The sequence below is a fragment of the Alosa sapidissima genome, chromosome 15 (genome assembly GCF_018492685.1).
Source record: "Alosa sapidissima isolate fAloSap1 chromosome 15, fAloSap1.pri, whole genome shotgun sequence".
Taxonomy (NCBI): Eukaryota; Metazoa; Chordata; class Actinopteri; order Clupeiformes; family Clupeidae; genus Alosa; species Alosa sapidissima.
Window position 1 is genome coordinate 4091064 of NC_055971.1, and position 23159 is coordinate 4114222.

The 23159-nt window shown below is 40.6% G+C and overlaps 2 protein-coding genes across 3 annotated transcripts; one reads left to right on the forward strand and one right to left on the reverse strand.

Moving 5' to 3' along the window:
• Positions 1–22: 22 nt before the first annotated feature.
• On the forward strand, positions 23–4702 carry exosc5 (exosome component 5). Of its 2 annotated transcripts, none has more exons than XM_042063886.1 (6): positions 23–226; positions 1847–1960; positions 3486–3607; positions 3801–3941; positions 4070–4159; positions 4425–4702. In XM_042063886.1, exons 1-6 carry the CDS (start codon positions 169–171, stop codon positions 4524–4526), a joined length of 627 nt encoding a protein of 208 aa, XP_041919820.1. In that variant the 5' UTR covers positions 23–168; the 3' UTR covers positions 4527–4702. The 2 variants fall into 2 exon arrangements, with proteins under 2 accessions (XP_041919820.1, XP_041919819.1); XM_042063885.1 differs by lacking the exon at positions 23–226 and adding an exon at positions 632–838.
• A 313-nt stretch (positions 4703–5015) lies between these two features.
• Positions 5016–19183, reverse strand: tmem91 (transmembrane protein 91). Its single transcript, XM_042063884.1, has 5 exons — positions 18585–19183; positions 14569–14717; positions 13193–13699; positions 9951–10097; positions 5016–7907 (listed from the first exon to the last, which is right to left on the reverse strand). Exons 3-5 carry the CDS (start codon positions 13604–13606, stop codon positions 7752–7754), a joined length of 717 nt encoding a protein of 238 aa, XP_041919818.1. The 5' UTR covers positions 13607–13699; positions 14569–14717; positions 18585–19183; the 3' UTR covers positions 5016–7751.
• Positions 19184–23159: the final 3976 nt, after the last annotated feature.

Below are 23159 nucleotides of genomic sequence, written 5' to 3' on the forward strand. Positions count from 1 at the left end.
TTTGGATCCCCATTAGCTGATACAGAAAACATCAGCTAGGCTACTCTTTGGGGTCCACACACAACATAAGGCAGAGGTGTTTATGATCATGTGATCAATGCCAGAAAGGTAGGCTAGCCTACTGCATTTCTGCAACAGATGAGCTCCTCAGCTCGTTGAGTCTGACCTATGCTGATTCTGTCACCACACAAGAGTCTTGTCATGGGCTGGATCAAGGATTTATCAGGTAGAATTCCCTTCAACTCTGGGATGCTGTCATACAACAACCACTCATGGGCCTTCCATAATTTTCTCTCTTTTAAGAAACAGCGTGTCCTTCACACAGTAGGCTACATGGTAGTCTGATGTCTTGAACCCTTTCATCTAGCATGTAATATATTATACATACATCATATTATGTTTGCCCAGGTAGGCTACAGGGTGCCTGGTGGTAGGCCTACTTTCTGTTTAACTGTATCCATTATCCTAACAATGCCTATAGGGATAAAGAGAGTGTAGTTTGGGACACAGGACTCAATGGTGTTAAAAAGTGGGATACATAGTAAAAATACGGCATAAGAAAGGAAGGAACGAAGGATTGACAAAATAAGAGTAATGAGAAGTTGACTTTTAATTTGACGTGTGCGTTTTCTTCCCGTGAACCTCTGCGCGCGGAAGTACTTGACCAACATCAGCATGGTGAATGGTTCGCTAGTTTCACGTTAAATTAATGAGCGTCGTGCAACTATTTTCTATGAAATGGATTTGAAAGTGCATGAAGCTAGTCCAGCGACAAGAGAATTCGGCTGTGAGCAAAATCTTCTATCAAGACCTGATGGTTCAGCATCATTCATTCAAGGTATATGAACTGAACGTAGGTCGAAATGTTCCTTGCGTTATGGGGTAACATGATAACTCGACTCCATCTGCCTTTGCCATAATCAACATGTAGTCAGGAAACAACCTAAAACGTCCATGTAAAATGATGCTTTCATAAGTGTCAACTAGTTGACTGTTGGTATTTTTGTTATACCAAACCTCTTCAATACAAGGATCAACAAACCTGGTCTCCTATCAGAGAAAGGTGTTACTTATTAAACTTTGACAGGGCAGGGTACATAAACAAGCATAACATCCTGAATGGCGACAAACATTACAGTAAATATAGCAGAGAATTTTAATTTAAAAGAAAAAAATGCTTCAAGAAATAGTTTAAAAAGCAATTCAAAAGCTGTAGGGAGGAAAGAGTCATGGATAAGTTAGCTAGGCTACATATCCCCGCCCCCATTGATGTAGAGGGGCAGAGGGGAAGAATTTGATAAGCTTTGATATTGGTGATGGTGCACATATGGAGAGATGAGATGGAGAGCGCCCGGGCAAAATTAAGTGAAAGCATGCGTACCCAAATAACGGAACACAGGTGTGTGCCAGTTGGTGTAGTTCTGCTGTGGCAGCAAGCGTACCAGCCCCTGCTGCCGGGCTAGCAGGGTTTCGTCTGGTCTCTCGCCTTTGACCTAGCTGTCTGGCTTGCTTGGAGCTACCAGGGGTGCAAGGCCCCCGCCAGCTTAGCTCTGAGGGTCATGACTCACAAGCTGTTCCGCCACGACAAGGCACCAGTCCATGGAACAGAATAGGATATATCTATGGTTCACAGGTCTTCATCACGTATTTCACTGAGTGGTGAACTTGAAGAAAAGTTTTTGAGAAAGGTCAAATAAATATGTAATGTTAAAGTCAGCAGGTAACACAGAAACCCATTTGACATCAACATTTTACAGTTGATTACACTGTGACAACTTATTTCCTATTTGGAACAAAGGAACTGTTCAGAAATACTTATTTTCATTTTACTTTTTCTCCACCACAGGGAATACCAATGTGTTGGCTGCAGTTTACGGACCAGCAGAGGTTAAGGTTAGCAAGGAGATCTATGACCGTGCCACATTGGAAGTCCTGATACAGCCAAAAGTAGGCTTACCTGGTAAGGAAATTATATGCATTGTGTTTGCATAGTCTATGTGTATAGAAAGTTGTTTGGTGTTGGTATCAGTTTGTTTATCACAGGTGGATTTGGTCTTCAATAAGGGTTTCGTTGAACCATCCTCTGGAAAATTTCTGCCTGAAAATCTTTTATTGTACTTTTATATAGGATAAGATTCATAGATGAGGCAAAGTCCTGTGTGCCATGTTCACGGGTTTCCTGTTTACCAACAAAACTAGATGCGTGCTCAGCCGTGGGGCAGAAGACGCTTGGTGGTCGGCCACAACGTTATAAACTTTACCTAATAGTCGGCTACTGTAATCTACTTTTTTGTATATCCCTGTTGTCTCAATGATGATAACATCTCATTTCAGACTTTATTTCAGAGTTTGTTGTTCATTTGCATTATTAACATCACATCGTCTTTTGGCGTTTTTGGCGAAGACATGCATTCCGTTAGGGATATTGAACATATTGAACATTCTCTAACCATCATGATTTTCGAATTGGTACAGTTTTCAGCACAAAAAATCATATTCTTTTCAAGAAGAGTACTGCTCTATGCTTTCTGCCTCTTAGTTGCGCACGCATGTTTTCGTGACGTTGCATAGAAATTTATGTATACACTGAGCAGCGTTTTTTTTTTTAACTGCACTGTCTTGAAATAGAAAAACATATTCTATTAACTCAGTCTCTAAACTGAGCTGTTACTGTATCAATTTTTCAGTTTAATTGTTGAAAGAACATTGGGAATGTCTCTGACAGCTATGGTCATTTTTGAATGTAGGACCATAGCCGTCACTTTATCTCTTACTTGGCAGGTTCTCAAAGGGGCTGAAAGCAATACACTGTTTCTTTTTGCCTTGAAATACCGGTAACAGCTACACACTCATTTTGATGCTACACCGACTTAGATTAAGGAGAAAAGAGTATCTGGAATACCTGGTATTGCATTATATAATGTTGTTGCGGGTAGAAGCATGCCCTTTTTTGGTGATTTTAGTTGAATTTGGTATCCCCTTAGCACTAAATGGGTATCCAGTATGTTGAAAATTGACAATGGGGAATTTCATCATCTTCTTGAAAACATGCATTGCACATTTACTGCACATTGAATATGTCAAACATAGACTGCTCAATAATGTAGCAAATACGTATACTTTGTGACAGACTCTCAGAGGGTCATTAGTGAGTATTACTCCCTTGTGCCCTAGCAGGTTATAGCAATCAAACCTTCTGTAGGGTGAAAGTCTGTGTTTATCTCTGTTTTACATTTTTAGCACCTCTTCTTAGAAGAGCCTGACTGTACACACACGCACTGTAATGTTGTAAGTCTAGACTACATTATTTTCTTGCCTTCCATTGGCACTGCAGGACATGGTACACAGGATTACTTTGATTTCAACAATGTAGAAAGTTGATTACACTGATAACATGACTGATGCTGTAGTACTTTGCACCACTGGGTGGTGCACACATAATGCTTTTGGGTAGCTTGAACCATGTGTAACTCCAACTTTCTCAGGTGTCCGAGAGCGAGCTAGAGAGCAGTGTGTACGGGAGACATGCGAAGCAGCTCTTCTCTCCTCCCTTCACCCTCGCTCCTCCCTCACCCTCATCCTACAGGAGATCCATGATGATGGCTCTGTATCCTTTCCAGCCCCTAATGATGCACATGTCAAGAAATGTGAACGCCTGCACTTAGTAGTAGCAGTAGTGGTAGTAGTATACATTTATTTAATTCTAGGAGAATTCACTTGGTTTATCCCTGTATGTCGTAAATGTAGATTCATGTGTTCCATTACCTATTCATCGGCTATGGTTCTTGACTCAAGCTTAGCTTCTGGCTTGCTGCCTGAATGCAGCTTGCATGGCCCTGATGGATGCAGGTCTACCTATGAGCTGCCTGTTTTGTGGTATAACCTGTGTCATAAACATGGATGGGCAGATTATCATTGATCCGACGTTACAACAAGAAAAGGTATGGCAATAGTCTTCTGTACGTCTGGACAATATTCTCGACCAATGTTTTGCTTTGGACCAAAGATAAATTTGCCCTCAAATTTGGCTATAGTTTCTGTCATTAACAGGAGCTTTTACACGTTATAGGACAGCAGAGCTTTGATGACTTTTGCCATTGACAGCATTGACAAAAGAGTGATGATGTCTTCAACTAAAGGATCTATCTCAGTTCAAGAGGTATGTGAAAACAACCTTAAGATATACTCAGCACTTCTTACTGCTCGAACCAAATTAACATCCAGTTGTCCTCCGATATGTTGGCTTCATGTGGGCTGTTAAATGTTTGTCATTTGTTTCTGATTCAAAATAGTTTTTTAAAGTGATATATTTTACAGTGTATGCTATATTGAGTACATTTAGCCAGTTGTTATTTTCATTGTGTGATAATCCATTTCATGCATAAATATTCAAACATTAATGTTGTTTGTTTCGTCTCTCCTAGCTTCAAGAAGCTATAGCTTTGAGTCAGAGAACTTCAGAGCGAATCTTTCAGTTCTACAGAAGTTCGGTACGTCGACGCTATTCCAAGACTGCAGCAAATTAAACCTCAGTTTGTTTTAACTTGTATTCATTTGTTTTGTATATTGTTTTGTCTAAGTTTTCTAAAATTAACTTCTAATCTAAATGTTTTTGTATTTCATCCTTGTGGAATTAGTGTTTTGAACTGTAATGCAAGGGGAACTCCTGATTTTCAAATAAAGTGTAGTCTGCACAAAGTAATATCAAATGTCCTATCTATCAAATATATAAACTACCTACCGGTATATTACATTTTGGGCTCACAATGACTGATTTTGATCAGCATATGGTTCAAATGACAAGTTATTGTACAATCATTTTTACCCTTGACCCCGTAATAGGGGACAGAGGCTATTGTAATTATGTGTGTGTGTGTGTCCGCTCACATAACTTAAAAGCTGGTCCACCATAACTTGGTTCCTATGGAATATGATTACATTATCAGCCATTCTGAGTGCAGCTATGACTAAGTGAATTGACATTTGAGTTGGGCATCAGACGACACACAATGATAAAGAGTCTGGCAATAAACCAAGTTTATTAAATCAGTATAGGAATTGCATTGTTTATATTTACATTAACATCAGCAGAGTGAACAGGAGAATCTCACAGAACATCCTGATCAGTTTAGGTCTCATGTCTTACTTACTGAAAAAGACTTAACTGCAGTATTTCACCCTTGTTACAAGTGATGGGGAAGAGACCTCATTACTCAAGTCTGCAGCTCTACAGTACCGTTATTAACCTAACTTACACATTTAGCTTTTGCCTCAATTTTTAGCCCATGCTTGGTCTCTCACTTGTAGTTCGAAGCTGGGTGTCAGGAAGCGCCCTTAATGAATTCTTTTATTTATTTATGTTCAATTCATAGGGCATTTTGATCTGAATGTGGCGCTTCTGTGTGTTATTGAAAGATAATACAATTCCTAAGATTGATAAAAAAAAAAAAGATGAATCTTGATACTTAACGTTTGCATACTCTTATGAAACATGATTAGTTTTTGTTTCATGAAACATGATCTTTCATGAAAATCCTTTACATGAACATGGAGGCTCTTGGCAAGTTGGCATGCAATGGCCCATTAACACACAGAATACTTAAAACGTTTAATAGAGGCCATTTCATTAGTAGGGCTGGAAGAAGTTGATTCCACTGAAATAACGATGTGCTAGTGGAGGTATGCTTGTCTAGATAACCCCACCAGAACTAAATGTGGACATATGGCCATTCTTTTTAGGTCACATACTTCTATATCTTGTTACACCCTTGTATTTAAACAGGTAAGTACTGAGTAGTTGCTGAAAAGAAAAACAGTGAATACATTTACAACATTTTTTCACCAAAAACAGTGTGTCATGAATACATAAAAGTATTAAACAACAAATGGAAAAAAGGTGGTTGCATAATGTGTGTATTGTACAAAATCACATGACTAGTTTGGCATTTTCTTCTCATAGCAGCTACCCCATACTGGCCACTGCAGCAAAGTTTGCCTTTGGCACATTTTGTCATGAGAGCACTTACTGGCAGTGTGTCCACTGCAAACTACCCTTACATCCCCATCACGAAGGCTTATCCATATGATGCTGGAGTCAGTAACTGACTGAAGTGCAAAATGACCATGCATGCTGACAGTGATTTTAAAGCCATGCTCTGGATGGCAGGTGTGTGCATAGAGACAAGGAAATGGCTCTCTCCTTTCATCTCAGCGTTGTGGCCTGCCATTTTCACAGTCCGATTCAACTCCTTGAACTAGTGTTTGCAACCTTGGGTCATATCCAGCATGAATTCAAAAAAGGACACCAAAAGGCCTTTTTTTTAAATTAAGCAGGTTTAGAAACAATTAAAAATGCACTAATGACATGCATGCCGGAAGACATGCTAAGCCAGGCTAATAGATGGATGTCTTCAATTGCTGCAGTGTAAATTTCTGTCTATAAAATGCTGTTCTGAAATGTAATATTTTCAAGGTTTTGACTTCACGTAGCTGTCACACTGAGGAGAAAAAGACCCCGGGACTCAGTTGTGCTTCATCATCAGCAGGTGGAATAATTAAAGGGGTCATGCCGCAGTAAAACATTTTGCCTTGTTAGTTTTGAAATAAAATGTGTCGCTGTGACCAGGGGATGCACTGGGCTTTTTAAATTTGACAGTTTTCTTCCCTGTCTGAAATGACCATATAGGAAGGTAATGGACATAGAGCATGGGCAAATTAGAAAAGTGTACTGTATGTTCTACATCACATTGCTCTCATTTAGTAAGCTCCCTCCCCTGTTAGCAATCTAACAATACAACTAAAGATGTTCACAAGTCAGAGTGAAGCATGTGCAATTATGCATGTACATGAAACATCAAAATAAAAGCTCAGCTGCAAAATCAGACTATTTTTCCTATGGTATTCAGAGCATGCTAGAACATAATGAGAAAGCCAAAGCTAAAAATCTTGTAGACTTTACAAAAGCATATTAGGGAACCTTATAGAATGATTGAGGAGTGTATGCCATGGCTCTTCCAAAAAAATGTCCTTGTCAAGCTGTGAAAGATGTTGCTATAGAGCTCTCCCTTTTTTATTAGTTAGATGTGTGCAATCTTTCTACTAGTTTTTCCCTCATGACCTTTCTGTGTGACAACAAATGTATTTTTTAAGATCTAAGCACAACACTGGAAATCGAACTGTAAGCACTTCCATGGACTTTGGTTGTAAATGACCAAGCTCTTGTGGATGGTGCCTTGCAGGAGTTCAGTTTTTGTCTTTTGCCTTCCATCAACCCTGATATCTGATATGCGTCTGCTTGTTGTCTGTCATTGATATTTTCCTCAAACAAAACCAATATTCCAGTGACTGTTCTTGCCGTACATTTAACATACAGTAGGAGAGAGGTGAGGGTTAGTTAAGGCTGAATGGAAAAAACTGTAATATGTGAAGAATGTGTATTTACTCATGTCTATCACTCTATGTGTAACACCATTGTTTTAAACATGTTCCCATTCTGTTGGTTTGTTCTTGACTGCTTTCTGTTTGTCTTTAAGGATACTGTATGTTGCTTGGTCCAGTTGATTGACATGACACTTATATCTATGCCAGTTGGGAGCAAGAAATGGATCACTTTTCGTAACACAGTGTAGTTTTTGCTTTACAAACATAATTACCATAAACACTATAGTGAGTACAGTGTGTGTGTGCGTGTATGTGTGTGTGTGTGTGTGTGCATGTACAAGAGTTGTGTATGTGGTTTAGGTAGACTTGTCCTATGGTGGTTTCCCAGACAGGTAGGAAATGAGGGCAGCAACAGCACAGATGTATGTGATGATCCCGAAGATGATGGAGAGCACAGAGAGCCACAGGGCTTGACGGGACGCTGCATTAGCACTCTGGAAATCCCCTTGAACTGCCGCTTTATTAGTCTGAGATGAACACCATTGAAAGAGAAGAAAGCACACATACAAAACATTAAAATTATGTTATAATACTATTTACACACTTTATCTTTAATAAAGGAAGCAAAAAATATTTTAGTGAATTTTCTCACATGCTAGTAGCCATTGCATTGCAGAATTTACCAAATCTCTGTAAAGTTTTTTAGCATGTGCCAGATATCCTTACCTGCCCTTTCTGCTCTCTTATCTATTTTTAGAAAGCAATATCTCAGCATTTGACATGTAGGGTGAGCTGTCACACTTGCTCCAAAATGAGGGGAGCTATCTCAAAAATGAAATTGATACATTTTGTGACTCCTCACCCCCATGACTCAACATGTTTGCCTTACTAAAGGTCAAGGTTGTTCTTTTACACAGACAAAATGGCATACAGCATGTCATATTTAAAGCATTACTATTTACATTTTATGTTTTCCTGTGTTGGTGATAATAGTGTGTGATTTGATGTTTTAAATACAGTGTAGCCACGTGTGAATTTGGTCAGTGAAAGGCGATGTGATAAACAAGCAAAATGGGGAGAAAGGGAAGAAAAGGAACATTTTAGGCAAAGAAATGAGCAACAAAGAGGAGCCATTTCCAGAGGATGCTGATCAGGAATAATGTCTCTGCCTCATCTCTGTGAAACTATTTTAACTGCTGGCAGAGGAGGCTTGGGTTCCAGGTGTGAAATGCAACAAATACTGTAGGCGCATACTGCAGGCACTTCAGAAAAGGTGATGGCTGGTTGCCAGAACTGTGGCTTGGAATGTGATAGTAGTCTGTTGAGACAATGGCCTGGCTAGAGTGGCTATGTGAGAAAAATAAACCAACTTTTACAAGTATGTGTTATCTGTTCTGTTTGATAATCCAGTGCGACAACTCATCCATTTGTGTGACAATCAATTTAAATTTAATGGCTGATAATTTTGTTATAAATTACATTATATGACTCTAGTGAAGATGAAGTATGTCCCCAAGGATGAGGTTTTTCATTTTCATCATGATCATGTATTGTCTTACTGTGAGAAAAACTCATCCAGTGAAATATTTATCAAAGCATCCTTATTTCCAGTTTAATGCTGTGAACTGAAATTCTTTTAAGGTTAGTGGCATTCTGGAAGTAAGAAATAGTAATACAGAGAAGAGGTATTTGAATTGGTATGAATATTGGACATGGCAAGGCCAAGATGATCACCAGTGGTGATTGTGACTGTGATTTTAAACAGTGTTGGCCTTATGCACTATGTATTATGGAAGCATTACTGTAATAATAATAATAGCCTAATAAGTTTATTTTATATAGCGCCTTTCTCAAACCCAAGGTCGCTTTACATAGTAGGAAGGCAGGGAAACACAATAATAAACAAACAAACAATACAACAGAGACAAAGGCAGGGAAACACAATAACAAACAAACAAAACAATACAACAAAGACAAGTTATCTGTTTGGAACTATGTGTTGGGTGTGGAGGAGAAGTGATCATTAAACAGAAAGGTCTTGAGATGTGCTTTGAAGAAAGGAAGAGAAGGACAGGCACGAAGGGGTTGGGGGAGGGAGTTCCAGAGTTTGGGGGCCAAGGCACTGAAGGACCTGCCACCCAGGGTGGAGAGTCTGGAGCGGGGGATAGCCAAGAGGTTTTGGTCAGAGGATCTGAGTGAGCGGGACGGAGTGTAAGGGGTCAGGAGGTCACAGATGTAGGGGGGAGCAAGGTTGTGGAGGGCTTTGAAGGTGAGTAGTAGTACTTTGTATTTGATCCGGAACGGAACTGGTAGCCAATGGAGTTGATGGAGAATGGGGGTGATGTGTGCTGATCGTCTGGTATGGGTGAGGAGCCTGGCTGCAGTGTTTTGAATATATTGTAGTCTTTGAAGGGTTTTAGTGGGGAGACCAAGGAAAAGTGAGTTGCAGTAATCTAAACGGGACATAATGAAAGAGCGAACTGTACCCACCTATTACTGATTCAGAGTTTTTATATCCAGTGATGTCAGTTTAAGTGTCATCCCTTCAGTGTCATTGAGTACCAACATACCTTTTGTGATAGATAGAAAGCTGCGATTCCTAGTGGCCAGAAACAGCAGAGCATGGAGAAAAATGCCAGCCCAAGGTAGTCCTGAGGAACCATCAATGGGAAGTTGGTTTCGCTGTCTGTATCACTGAACTCATCACTTGAAGAATCCTTCGAATGAGAATAATTTGATTTTGTCTTGTTATGAAATTCAACAAATATTTTCAGTTTTTCTTTCTTTTATCACAGAAAAAGTGAATTACAACATATGGCGATGTAGAGATTTTGGAACCACGTTCCTGGTGACTGTTCCTGGAACAATCTTTGATTAAGACATTAATATATCTGGCACACAAGTCTACCAACTAGATTAAACACCTGGTCCATTTTGTGAGCATAAAGCTATCTTCTGCAGTAACTTTTTGTCTCTGCTTCTAAAATTGAGTTTCTCAACTAAATTACCCTAAATTTGCGCAATTCATAGCCTGGTTTCACCAGACTCACTCACTTCACGAAGAGAGTCTGGCTACTCTCCACTGGGAAATTACCAACCATAGCATCGTAATGGGCATAGACTTTGAGTTAGCTTCAAAATCATTGAGCTTTACCAATCGCATTTGATCAAAGATTCTTAATGTTACTTCCTCTATCCCCTAACCTTTACAAACTGATAATAAACTATATCAGCAGTCAGGAAGTAGCCAAAGTAGTCTTTTGCTGTATAAATTTACACATTCTAACTGCAACTTTATAATGTTTGCAGGCGTTGATATTACCGTGCTATTAGCACCGCCACCATATCTTCAGAATAACTGCATGATCATGCCTCCATCAGGCATTCTGATCGCCGACCGTGCATGTGTGCGTGGTTCCGTCCATAACAGCACAATATTTGTTTGTCATCTCACAATGAAGTTGAAGGATTTTCATCAAACTTTATACTAAAAAGCCTACATGGTCTGTTTTGGTACTTGAGGTTATTGAGTCAAAGGACAAGGTCACATTGTGCCCCACATGTTTGTGTGATATCATAGTTAATCACTTCAAAGGCAGCATCTTCAGATTGAGTATTCAAGATTGTGGGGTCAAAGGTCAAGGTCTGGTACACTTCAGGGTGAAGGTATACTGAAATGATCTGAGCTGAGTTTGTTTTCATTCTCTTGAGCCTGATCATTTGTGCTGATTTTGGGTTGCCATAGAGATATAGAGAAAGGATGCAAGAATGCACTAGATTAATTTTTTGGTCTGAGGTGGTCTATGTCTTTGGTGTTGTTACTCATTCTGCTGAATGTTAAAGGCTCCTGTCATGATTCAGTCAGTCTGATTTAATAATGAAGGACAGATCGTGTCTCTGGAGGGGCATGAATGCGGCAGGAGACAGAGCACCTGGCTGCGGCTGGTGGCTGGGTTACAGAGCACAGAGGAGCGTCATTTTGATCTGTGTGTTGACTGTATGTGGAGCATGTCCCAAAAGAGGGCCTACATCTAAATTACTTTGTGCTCTACGTGAACTGCACATATGTTTCTGTTTTGATGCAGAAAAATGGTCTTTGAATTATCTTTATTGCATATTTGTTGTGCAATGACAGCCAAATCCTCCGGTGCTGTTGGGTGAGAGCTGAGCAGAGGTTATTTTTTATTTCATGGCCAAAAAACAAGATTTATATTTTGTATTTGAGTTTTACCAGAGACTTTCTAATGAGGAGACACAGCACTCAAAAAAATCCTCCATAGAAATGCATGAAGCTAGTTTGTAACGCCAATATGGCTGTTGTCTACACATATCCCACCCCTTCCTTGGCAAAACGTCGACATGTGAATACATTGAGTCAATCATGTGGTGTGTTGTGAATACATTGAGCCAATCATATGTGTTGTGAAGACATCGTGCCAATCATGTGTTGTGAACTCGCCGCTGGAGCAAGATTGGTGTTGTGAAGCCTTGCGCACGCGCATTTCTGCCGAATAGGATGCCCGATGAGTGCCCAAAAAGCGTTGTAATATGGCCGCCGAGTGGAGGAACTTGCCTAAAAGGACTTTGGTTTTACTATTTCAAGCCCTATGCAGTTTTGACAATTTCTTTGCTGTTTTCTCACTTTTTGCTCGCAGGTTTCTCTGCAGAGCTCCCCCTACAGCTTCAGAGTAGATATTTCATGACACTCCTCAATCTCCAATCTCCTCAACTCCTCAAAGTTGCAAGGCTGGTTTTTCCGCTCACAGACGCTAGGGGGAAGTGAGATGCCAACCATTCACCCCAGAAAAAGTCATATAACCATTCCAATGACTCCAAAGCTGTCGAGTTAAGGTAAATTAAGCTAAAAGAAACTGTATAGTTCTCCTTTACATAAGTATAGATACATTATTTTCCAATACATGGAGTACTGCATAGACAGTATTAGTGTTTTTAAATGTAAATGCTCTCTCTCACACTATGCAAGTTTTGTTTTACCTCAACATAACAGCTTCAAAATCATTTTGATGGTAAACTAACTTGTAATAGGGGGAATTGTGCACCCTTAGCAGCCATCTCCTAGCCCTCTACTGAGAACCAGCCATCTCTTAGCTCTCTACTGAGAACCATCTCCTAGTCCTCTACCGAGAACCATCTCCTAGCCCTCTACTGAGAACCAGCCATACCAGCCATACCAGTCGACATGGCTTTCCAGAAATGATCTTTGCCTGTTTGTAAACAAATCTACATGTACCTAGGGGGGAGGGTGCTAGCCATGATGACAGTTGTGTAAAATACAAATACTCTGACACTGCCCAGTAACTAAACCAATCCAAAACTACATTGGATACCTTTAATTGGCATGTCAGTATTATCACATATTTAATAGAACATTCTATATAATATAATATAATATAATATAATATAATATAATATAATATAATATAATATAATATCAGTAATAGAACGTTCCTCTTGTCATCATGTTCTTCAAGTAATCAGGTTTGCACCTGCTTTATAAATTAGGCTTAGTGCAGTTCTCCACAATATCCATCAGTCCTCCATTTCATTATATTTAATACTATAGCCCTTTTCCCCTTCTGCCCTGTTTTAGTAACCCAGAGCTGCATAATGATAGAATCTTCAAGTTTTTTTTAATCACAGGATTTTGTTCTTAGAAGACTTCCTTTCAGTTCTATAAAACCCTTTACTCTTGAATCTGACCTCTTTGCTTTTCTTCACTGGTAAATATAACCAGCAAGACAAGCATAAGACTGTATGTCACCTGAGTTAATGATAGTCAAAACCTTCTTACCTCAAAATCTGGCAGAAGGTCATCCTCATCATCCATACTATAAGAGAAGCTGTGGGAATCTTTGACCTCCCCCAGCAGTTTCCTCTCAAGAGGGGAGTTGGGTCCAATGTCCACAAAGGTGGTCTCCAGATAGTCCTTACTATGCAGGCCCAGGGAGTCTGTGGGGACCCACATGGGGCCAGTGGAGTAGAGAGAGTCCAAAGTGTTGGGAAGAGAGCACGGATCGAGAAACTGCTGGTGGTGGATGTCTGCAGACGCACAGTAACTTCTCCAGGCCAGAGAGTGAAGTGCTTTCTCATCCTCACACCTCACCAAAATGCCTCTGTAGACTCCACCACTAACCTCTGGCCCCATACAAGAGCCTTTTGGGCTGTTACCTAGCAAGGGATGCTCCAGTTCATCGAAAGTCTCCATCACTGCTCTGTTCCCAGACTGATACGACAGATCGGAAGTATGATGAGCAGCCAGCAGTGGCCTGCTTTCTCACCTCGCCCCTCGAGAATATGTCTGGATTAAGAATAGAGATTTAGCCAGTCTGAATCAGCAGATGTCACAATAATCCATGCTTAATCCAATTTTTCAATTTGTGTTGTATTGTGTTGTTTATTCCCAGACACGGGTAAGAAAGAAATTGTGATGGAAAGAGAAAATCCTCCTGGCTTGTCCTCGTGTTTTTAATATTCACAAGTGACCGTGCCTAGAGAGAGTGTGCTAGTGTTCTAATCTCCCACATTTTTCATGTCAGGAACTATTTGCTCCCAGGGGTGGCCTGTCTCCTCTCTACATCTCTTATGTTACATGATAGAGTGGTTCAGTGTTCATCAGTATGCTAATGGTTTGTGTTGTGCATAAGATTCAGCAATGGAAGATCTGTATGAACAGCTGGGAGAGAGTACAATCTCTGACATCGAAAACGTAAGACAATTCTATCAAGGGTTTTCATACATTGTCCATTCCACACATTGTTATAGTCTGTCCATGTTTTGGTCATTTGGTCAATTACTTTGTTATCTCTGAAGAAATATTTCATTCAGTCCAAAATTGTTTCCTATTGTATCCTAAAAGTTAAACAAAAAAGCAATTTGATATACTGTTGTAAAGATACAATTTTTTTTTAAGGAAGTCCTTCTTTCTTGTAACAAATAAATGATGTATGAATGCAGAACAGAAACTATGTACAGTTCCCTCAGGGACTCACTTAGTTCTTTGCCTAATAGCTTTACACCAACAATACATCTGACATGGAGCCATATAAGCAGTGACCTCTTGTGTCTTTTCTCTAGTATCCAGACAGACGTATTGTCATGTTGTTGTTTGAAGACATAAGGACCACACTGAGGAAATCAGAGTCCCACAGATGGCTATGTGTGTGTTACCTGTGCTGGTAGCTGTCCCCTGGGGACATGCATTTTTAATGCATCAGGTCTGCTGAGTACAGGTTCCAGTTCCTTCTATGGAGGACAGTGGAGGTGGTCTTTGTTCTGGTGCCGGTACTGCTATTCACCACAGGTACACCATGGCAATGCTGAAATTAAAATGAGACAGATGACAAATCATTTGTGTGATGTTGTAAACTGAAACCTCACATCTGAAGATCTGTTGAGCCTCCTCTGGGTATATGGAGACATGTGCCAACCTGGAATTGGACAGGGGGACAATTGGACAATTGGTCCAACACCAACAAATTGCCATAATATATTTGGGTTTACACATATTTTCACATGTGTTTGCAGTCAACCATCCACAATCTTGCCCTAATTCTTCCTCCTTTGCAATTCTGTAAGCCAGGGGTTTTCAACCAGTGGTCCGCAGCCTACTTGTGATCATGGATTCAGTAATGTAGTTGCAATGTAGGAATCAGTATTTTATTCACTGGTGATCCTGGGGTTACATAATTAGTCAAAATGGTGGTCCCTGGTCAACAATCAGTTGAAAAACCCTGCTGTAAGCCATAGATAGCTAACCTTAAATACAACACATTTGTAAGACAGCTCAGATCCCTGTATGGTGCCGCTGAATTGTGGTGGACACTAAAATCAGCTGTGTGTTGTGTCACTATATTGGTGTATGCCTGGACCAACCCTGATTGTTTTTAAGCTGTTTCATAATTTGATAATAAACTTGCTCAGTGCTCAAAACAAAAACATCTTGTCCTTTGTTTGATGAAAATCATTCCCCAAGGTCAACAATTAAGTCCTGCCGATCCTCATAGCTCTTGACCTTATCTCCTGACACTCACTAATGTACTATGCCGTTAAGCCTCAAGGGCAGTCAGATGGAACTCTGTATCTGCTAGTTTGGTGATGAAAATGGGATGGAAATCCTTAAATTCAATTTGATGATACACAAGCATGTACAGTTAGTTCTACCTCCATTATATTTGCGTGCTGGATTTTCTGTGCAACTTGTTGCTATTCTCTCTACTTCCACCATTGCATTTTTTAGTAACATTGTCACAGAGTGACATTAAGACCAAAATGATTTGTAAGTGCAATACTGGGTGCTGAGGAGTACAGGATGAGGCTGAGGTAGAGAACTCAGAGCGGAGATAAAACTGGCCCTGGTATAATAATAAGAGGAATGAAGAAAAAAGAAGGAATTGGATTGTGACTGAAGAAGAAGAATATGATGAGAGAGAAAAAAAGAAGATAAAGAAGAGGAGGACGAGGACAAATCCAGGACAGACTCAGCGTGACATGCTCTCATAGCGAGTGCCTATTCACCATCAAAGCAGCTCCGTCAGCGCTATTATGCGCCTGCTCCCCTCCCCTCCCTGATTTCTGCCTCTCTTATGAAGCATCCCGTCAGGTTGAGAAAAGGATACCAGGACAGCAAATCTCCAATGACACTTTTAAAGAGAAAAGATATTCTAGTGCACCCCCCTCTAGTTCTCATTCTCTCTTTCCATGCCTCGTCTTCCTCTGGTACACAGGCAGTTATCACAATAGCAAAATGCATCGACAAGGAGCTTGTTATGACAAATATTTTTGTGTACTGTCTGTGATGTCCAGAAAATGTCCACAACCAAACCAAATCAGAAACTATGGACAGTTTGCAGGCAGTATGGATTATCATGGCATTCATTTGCTCTGGACTACTGAATCTATAAAATTCATTCCCTATTAAATGAAACTGGGTCTGACTTTGACTTTTTAACCTTCTATTGCACCAGACAGCTTAGAATAGCATAGACCTTGAGCCTATCAACAAAATGGTTTCACTCACACCATCATGTTCCTTTGTATTAGAATGGGATAAAGGATAAAAGCTTTCCTTTTGAGATGACCCTATGAATGAGCATATTTGGTGAGATTAGGTTTGCAGTTTGTCATTCTGTGGAGTCATTTGCACTAATAGCATCTTGGCTGGGTGATTAAGGTCTTCTCTTAAACCAAGTTGTTTTGTTCCACCCCTCAGCAGTACATCTGTGCTCTCCGAGGAAGGATGAGGAGGGGCTGTGGGAATGTCTTAAGAAACGGATCATTTTCAGCCCATTCTGATATAGCTGTAACTATTATGTGCACTTGAGAAAAGAAAACAGGCTGGAGAGAGGAAAAAGAATGAGCATGTTTGCAAACGTATAGGGGTTTCCATGGAAATGTTGGTAGCATACTGTATAGAGGCTCAGCAGTCTCCTCGCCCACGGCTATGTTTCCCCCCATGTTGTTTTGTTTTTATTATCACGCTCTCGCTCTCTTTCTCCCACTCGATGTGTGTATCTGTGTGTGAAATTGACTGGACGTACTGTATTTGTGTATAGCTGCTTTTTTTGTTTATTACATTTCACCTGCGGCACTTATTATTTCAGCCTCTTGCACAACTGGGATATTTTTTTCATGCCAGACCTCCCAAGTCCAAAAGCGTTAACACACCATTGCTCTGCCATATCAAATCAACATAATAATTAACAAAAGCAGCAAGCACCAAATGTTCTGTTGATATTTATGTCAAAGTCTATTTTAGACAACTGTTGTAGAAATCCCCCAACCTGGCCAAGAATTCCAAAAGATGATGTGATGGAGGGTAAGGAGCGCAGATAACGTTTTTTTATGACAAATGGGCCGTCTTAATGATACTCTCTGTGCTCATCCTGCATTTGCAGCATTCAGCCGTGTTATTGAATTGTGGATGCTTGGTTTGATGGAGTGGGAGTCGGGGTGGGTGTATAAATCCTAAAGTGGAAAGCACATGGGCTTTTGTGTGATTGCTTTCCTATAAGCTTTAGCAAAGGAGGTCAAACATGTACCCTGAACACCTTAAGATCAGTATCTGGCCACACCCCAGCATGGGGGTGTGGGTTGGGGGGTGGGGGGGTTACTGGTGGAATTATATTTAAAAAAATCTTTTCAATTGGATATTGTTGTAAATATTAAATTATTCAGTCAATGTTTGTTGCTTCCTAAGATCAACAGCGGTCTAGCGCTCCCGTGGCTGAGCCCTAACCAGAATGGCATGAGCCCACAGGCCAGCGCGTGGGCATGAGAAGAGAAGAAACATTGCCTTGGATCCCACCTCCTCAGGCTGGACAGCTCATTCAGTCCACAGATCTTTCATACCACCCAGAGGGCACACACAATATTCAGTATCAATCACTGGACAGCCCACATGAAACCCTCGCTGTGCAGATTAAAATATGCCCAGGGTGTGAATCACAACAGTGGGGCCAGTGAGGTGTGTGTGTGTGTGTGTGTGTGTGTGTGTGTGTGTGTGTGTGTGTGTGTGTGTGTGTGTGTGTGTGTGTGTTTGCACGTGAGTGTATTTAGGTGGAAAAAATTACATTACGTCAGTCTGTGAATTACAGGGGGATGCTTTGTGTCAGAAACACTGTTACACAGCCTACTGTAATGCACCCTTTTCTCTGCCAAAGCCATACAGTATCTATGCTCACTCTGTTTCAATCTCAGGTATGACAGGCCAACATTATGTATCATGCAAACCTTTTTTACCATACACAAGAGGACTACACAAGACAGTGTTGTCATTGTTGGTTGGGCGGTTCTCTTCTCTAAACAATGTGCCCTTTCCTTAATAGAATTACATTTATCCCCTGTGGCAATGATGTAACAAATCCATGGTTAATTGTCACAAAGGAGCCTCTGGCTTTATGGTACTTTAACACAAAGCAGTGAAACAAATGCCAATTAAAGACAATTAAACTCAACATTAGCTTCATGCGTTATTTTATGCGTCACATTTTAGAATCTTTATGAATTGAAAATTGGTTGTAGAACTGGAACATTCCATTACTCTTGATTTCTTTGTTTCCACAGCCTGCTGCATCAAGACATCCATCAAGTTAATGACCGTTATACCCGTGAGCAGCGCAAAGAGAAAGCCACTCAGTCCCAGTGTAGTTAATGTGATCTCTGAGTGCTCCTTGAGGAGGACTTACCCTGTTCTGTTCTCTACCTCTGCTCATCCAGAGCTGGTCTGGGCTCTAGGCATTTACTCAGCTTCAGCTTAACGTTGGATAGAAGCAGAACACAAGATATTCCTGCCTGAAGATCCAAGCATCACACTCATTTTGTCCTGTCAATGAAGCGTGCGTTGTAGTTGTTGAGTGTATAGTACGTATTTGTGAGAAAGCAGACGTGAATGGGTGTGAGTGATGAAGTTTGGCTGTCCAGGTGGATGTTTATCCTGCTTTAGGCATTTGCTCTTCTGTTTATGGTTGCAGGTGCTGCTCACATCTTCCTGCGCTGCTGCCAGATGAACGTGTCTGTAGCGAGGACAGAAGTTTCTGGTGATGTGCTCTGCATTTGTTCATCCTCTTTTCCGCATTATGTCCTTTATCCTTCTTTTCTCCTTCCTCTCCTTTTCCTCCTGAATGTCCTTTCTCAACGTAGAGATGTGTAGCTCTTCAAATGCTGCAAGTGTATAGCAGCAATATTGTTTTCAACCACGCTCAGCTTTGTAGTGATTTACAACAAGCAGCACTATACGTTCTCACAGCTACCTTTGCCTCCTTCTCTTCATTCCTCATCTCTCTTGGTTTTGCTCTTTACCCATTGTCACATTTCTGCTCTCCTCAGCTATGTTGTCCAGCCCCCCAACAAATCACTGGGTCCTAAAGCCAGCCAAGTCACATGCTGAGTATCTGGATCCATTCCAGCCATGCCTTTATAAATACTTAAACGCTCTTCTTCTCAATGTCATTGTACATTTGTCTGCCTCTCTTCACAGCTTGCCTTTGTCTTTTTGTTGTGGAAGTATATAAGTGTATACGGAATTCTTAACAATGACATAACAGCTGAATGCCATTAAGCTGCCAATGTGTCGGTGTATGAAGTTGACAGATGAAGGTAAGAAAAGAAGGAAAAGAAAAACAGAAAAGAAAAAAAGCAAAGCATGGTTTTATTTGAACACCGATGAGTAAGTACGGAAACCTCCTGTCCTGCTCCAGATTGTGAAGTGTCCCTCCAGCTATAGAGTATGCTAACCCTTGTAAGCTCTTTCATTTGAGCTTCACCCCTGTGACCCACTTACTCTCCACTCCTGCTGCTATTTTTTTGGAATTAAGTTTCACATTTAAAAATGGATGGAATGGAGTACATACAGAAAGCTGTCCTACATTCCTTCTTTACTAAAAGGAGCTTGCAAAGAGATGACAGCAATCAATAAAAATCCCATGGGCTTATGCAGGTTATTTAATAAAGTTCCCTGCACATGCCCAAACCCCTCAGTTCTATCTGTGGGCATTCAGAAAAGCCTGATAAAATGAGTCTTCTGACACTTTAGACACACCTAAACTGTATTATAAACTATAATATATGTTCTAAGTAAGAATATCTCTGTTTACCTTCAGTCAAAATAAAGATGACTGAGAGAGAGAAAGCAACACTGCACATTGGTTTCATCATTTTATTTATATTATATATTTATTTATTATTAAATTTATATATCATATAACACAATGACTGGGAATGTGCTGATAAAGCATTCTCAGGAGACAAACATACGCTACACGAAACTAATTGGCAACTTTAAACTAACACTTTTCAAAGCATTATAACATCACCATCTTCAAAATGACCCTGTGACCTTACTACTCCCTAAAACTAAATAAAACTAATGAAGGTTTGAGGTTTTGTGCAGTCTAGTCTACCCTTTGACTGAGAATATGCTCATTTAACAAAATTGTGGTTATAAACTGATTAGGTTTGTATGCGTTTTGTATATTACTGCTATGTATGAAAGTGGCATGCTTTTCAAAAAAATGAAAAAGATGAAATTGATCTCTTTTCCCTTAGAGGCGCTGGTGAAGCAACAAATGAATCCACTCATTTGTGGAATAGGTGTCTGACTCATATGACATTCATTGCAATCATAGGCAAGAAAAATGTGCAAGGAAAACATACTAATAAACTCCAGAGTGTGAAGACCTTGGAGCTGTAATAACATGCAAGTGGACAACAGCTCCCCACCTCCTCTAATCCACCCTCCCCACCTGTAGGGTCAGAGAGATGGAGGCATGCTGCTGGACAATGGGAGTGGGAAATTAAGCTGAAGAGACTATAGATAGAAATCTCATAGTGACCCCTGCCCTGACCTCTCCACAGATGAAAGAAGTGTTCTGTGAGTACAGGTGTGACATTGGAAGATATGTAGGCTACTGTGTGGTTTGGGAGAGGGGGCTTGAGATCTCTGCCAGTAAACCACTCAGGTTATTACTGAACCACACACACACACACACACACACACACACACACACACACACACACACACACACACACACACACACACACTCACTGTGGATGTAATCTTACAGAGTACTCTAAGAATACCATTGGCAGGGGTCTAACATCTTTTGGCAACACCGTTCATTTTTCCAGGTAATTAAATGGACTGGTGCCAAGCATCCACTTTAAATGCTGACCTCTAGGAGGCCTGACCCAGAAGTACCACAGGACAACAAACAGAGAGAATGTAATCACAGAATTCCCCACTCTCGCTGTTTGACACAAGCACCCTATGCACACGCACAAGCACATTTACAGTGTCCTCACATAGTCCCAAGTCCTCACACATGAAAAATCATCCAGGCATATTGAATGGGACAGATCAGGCAGACAGGCTAAAATAATCCTTTGTGACAGCAAGGCAAGCAAACAGACAAATGAGCTGACCTCTTCAGATTTCTCTCCTCCAAATCATTGTGATGCTTAAAGCACACACGCACTAATGGAAGGGAGACTGCACAGACACGCAATAGACATGTGTCTGCAGCACAGGAAACAAACACATTTATGTTCAAATGGTTTTGTTTTGCACACTAAAATTGAGGCTTTTTGAGAGTAATTTTTTCCCTTGCAAAACAAACATGGAAAATATACAAGGTCTGACATACGCACTCAAACCACCATTTCTGACAGGCTTTAAAATATTTGTTATTGTAGGGCTCAACTAAATCTGCTTACAGTTGTACAAACGAAAGAAAGTAGTTGAAAACTATAGAGTAGGGGACTGTATTTGACATTTCTCGTCTAGGATGAGATGGCTTGTTCAGTATAGTGCATGTAAGATCTTCTGCAAGTCATGTTTTATCTATTATATTGACTAAAATGTCCTAAATGCTGAGGATCTTTCCAGGTGATTGTCTCAAAATGTCAAATTATTATGCATTTTCTGTAATTTAGAAGGCAATTTCTCCACCTGCATTTATCAAGCATATATCATATTGCCTTCTGAAAATAAAAAAGCTCTGAATATAAATGATAGTATAAAAGGCAGGTGAGTTCATGTCAGCAAACAGGCAGACCTGTGCTAGCAACCGTGTGCCATCAGATAGTTTGTTAGCTATTTGTGACCGGTGAGTGTGCATATACAAGTCCTCCGGTCAAGGCGACTAGCCCATGGTCTCAATGGTCTGGCACAGTGGCTACACCTTACATTCTTCCATTTCTCGTCCTTGATCACCTCCACTTGCGCACCACATTCACCTCACAAGGGTTTATGGTGTTACACATATTTGCTTGGACATCATCTCCTATGATACTCTGGGCCCAGTGTTGAATGTATCCTATGGTAGTCTAGCCCTGAGGGGTGCTATTGAGCATAATGATACGAATGTGGGAAGTCCAGTAAAACATGTTTTTGTTTGTGTGATAATTGTTTTGCCTTTGTTTGTTTCTGTTAATTCTGCTACTTCCAAGTGAAAAGGGAATTGTAGGCTGTAGCATGTAATTTGTTTTGGAAAACACTAGGGAGAATATGCTATTAGCAGAGGTCACAGCCACTAATGGCAGTATTACACAACTCTCCTCCAGACTTATTGATGTGTGGTGTTGTTTTGCTGTAATGTTTCTGTTCTCAGCCCTTGAAGGCTAATTTCATTCACCTCACAAGGAACCACTGTAGCTCCTCATTAGGAAGCCGAGATAGAGAGAACATGACAAGGATAATTAAAATCAGACAGGAAAAAAATAATTGTCACCTTCAAAATAAAAGTGAGGTCTGGAGGAAAAAGAAATGGACTCTGCATATAACACCACTTCTTGTTTAACGTACATGAGACGTCATCACTCAACTCACGTGTGACATGTTTTCTCTCTCATCCTCATTTGTCCTGGCCCCTGTCTGACTCTCACTAGGGTTCTGATTTACATTCGCTATCAACACTGTCCCCTGCCCCCCCCCCCCCCACCCCCCACCCCCAGCACACACTATTTGGCTCAATCTGAGCCGCTTACTCCGATTCTCACTCGCAGGCATTGTGGGGGGGATTCTGATGAGTATGAGGAAAATTATAAATAATGAAATAAGTGCTGAAGTGGCCGTTTAAGAGGATGAGAATTACCCAGCCAGCAATTCTGTGCAGAGAGACAGTCACGGCTCAGCCTTCAAGGCTTAAACAATGAGCGTGTGTGCCTGTTTTTGTGAGGATGACTGTGTGTGTGTGTGTGTGTGTGTGTGTGTGTGTGTGTGTGTGTGTGTGTGTGTGTGTGTGTGTGTGTGTGTGTGTGTGTGT

What these genes read in the sequence shown, in the direction of transcription:
- tmem91 (XM_042063884.1), bottom strand. Translation starts at nt 13,606, where the DNA reads ATGGAGACTTTCGATGAACTGGAGCATCCCTTGCTAGGTAACAGCCCA. An exon ending in ACCTTCTGCCAGATTTTGAG is followed by an intron (nt 10,098 to 13,192) that starts GTAAGAAGGTTT and finishes TCTCATTCGAAG; the next exon opens with GATTCTTCAAGTGATGAGTT. An exon ending in CTTTCTATCTATCACAAAAG is followed by an intron (nt 7,908 to 9,950) that starts GTATGTTGGTAC and finishes TGTTCATCTCAG; the next exon opens with ACTAATAAAGCGGCAGTTCA.
- exosc5 (XM_042063885.1), top strand. Translation starts at nt 739, where the DNA reads ATGGATTTGAAAGTGCATGAAGCTAGTCCAGCGACAAGAGAATTCGGC. An exon ending in CGACGTTACAACAAGAAAAG is followed by an intron (nt 3,942 to 4,069) that starts GTATGGCAATAG and finishes TACACGTTATAG; the next exon opens with GACAGCAGAGCTTTGATGAC. An exon ending in GATCTATCTCAGTTCAAGAG is followed by an intron (nt 4,160 to 4,424) that starts GTATGTGAAAAC and finishes CGTCTCTCCTAG; the next exon opens with CTTCAAGAAGCTATAGCTTT.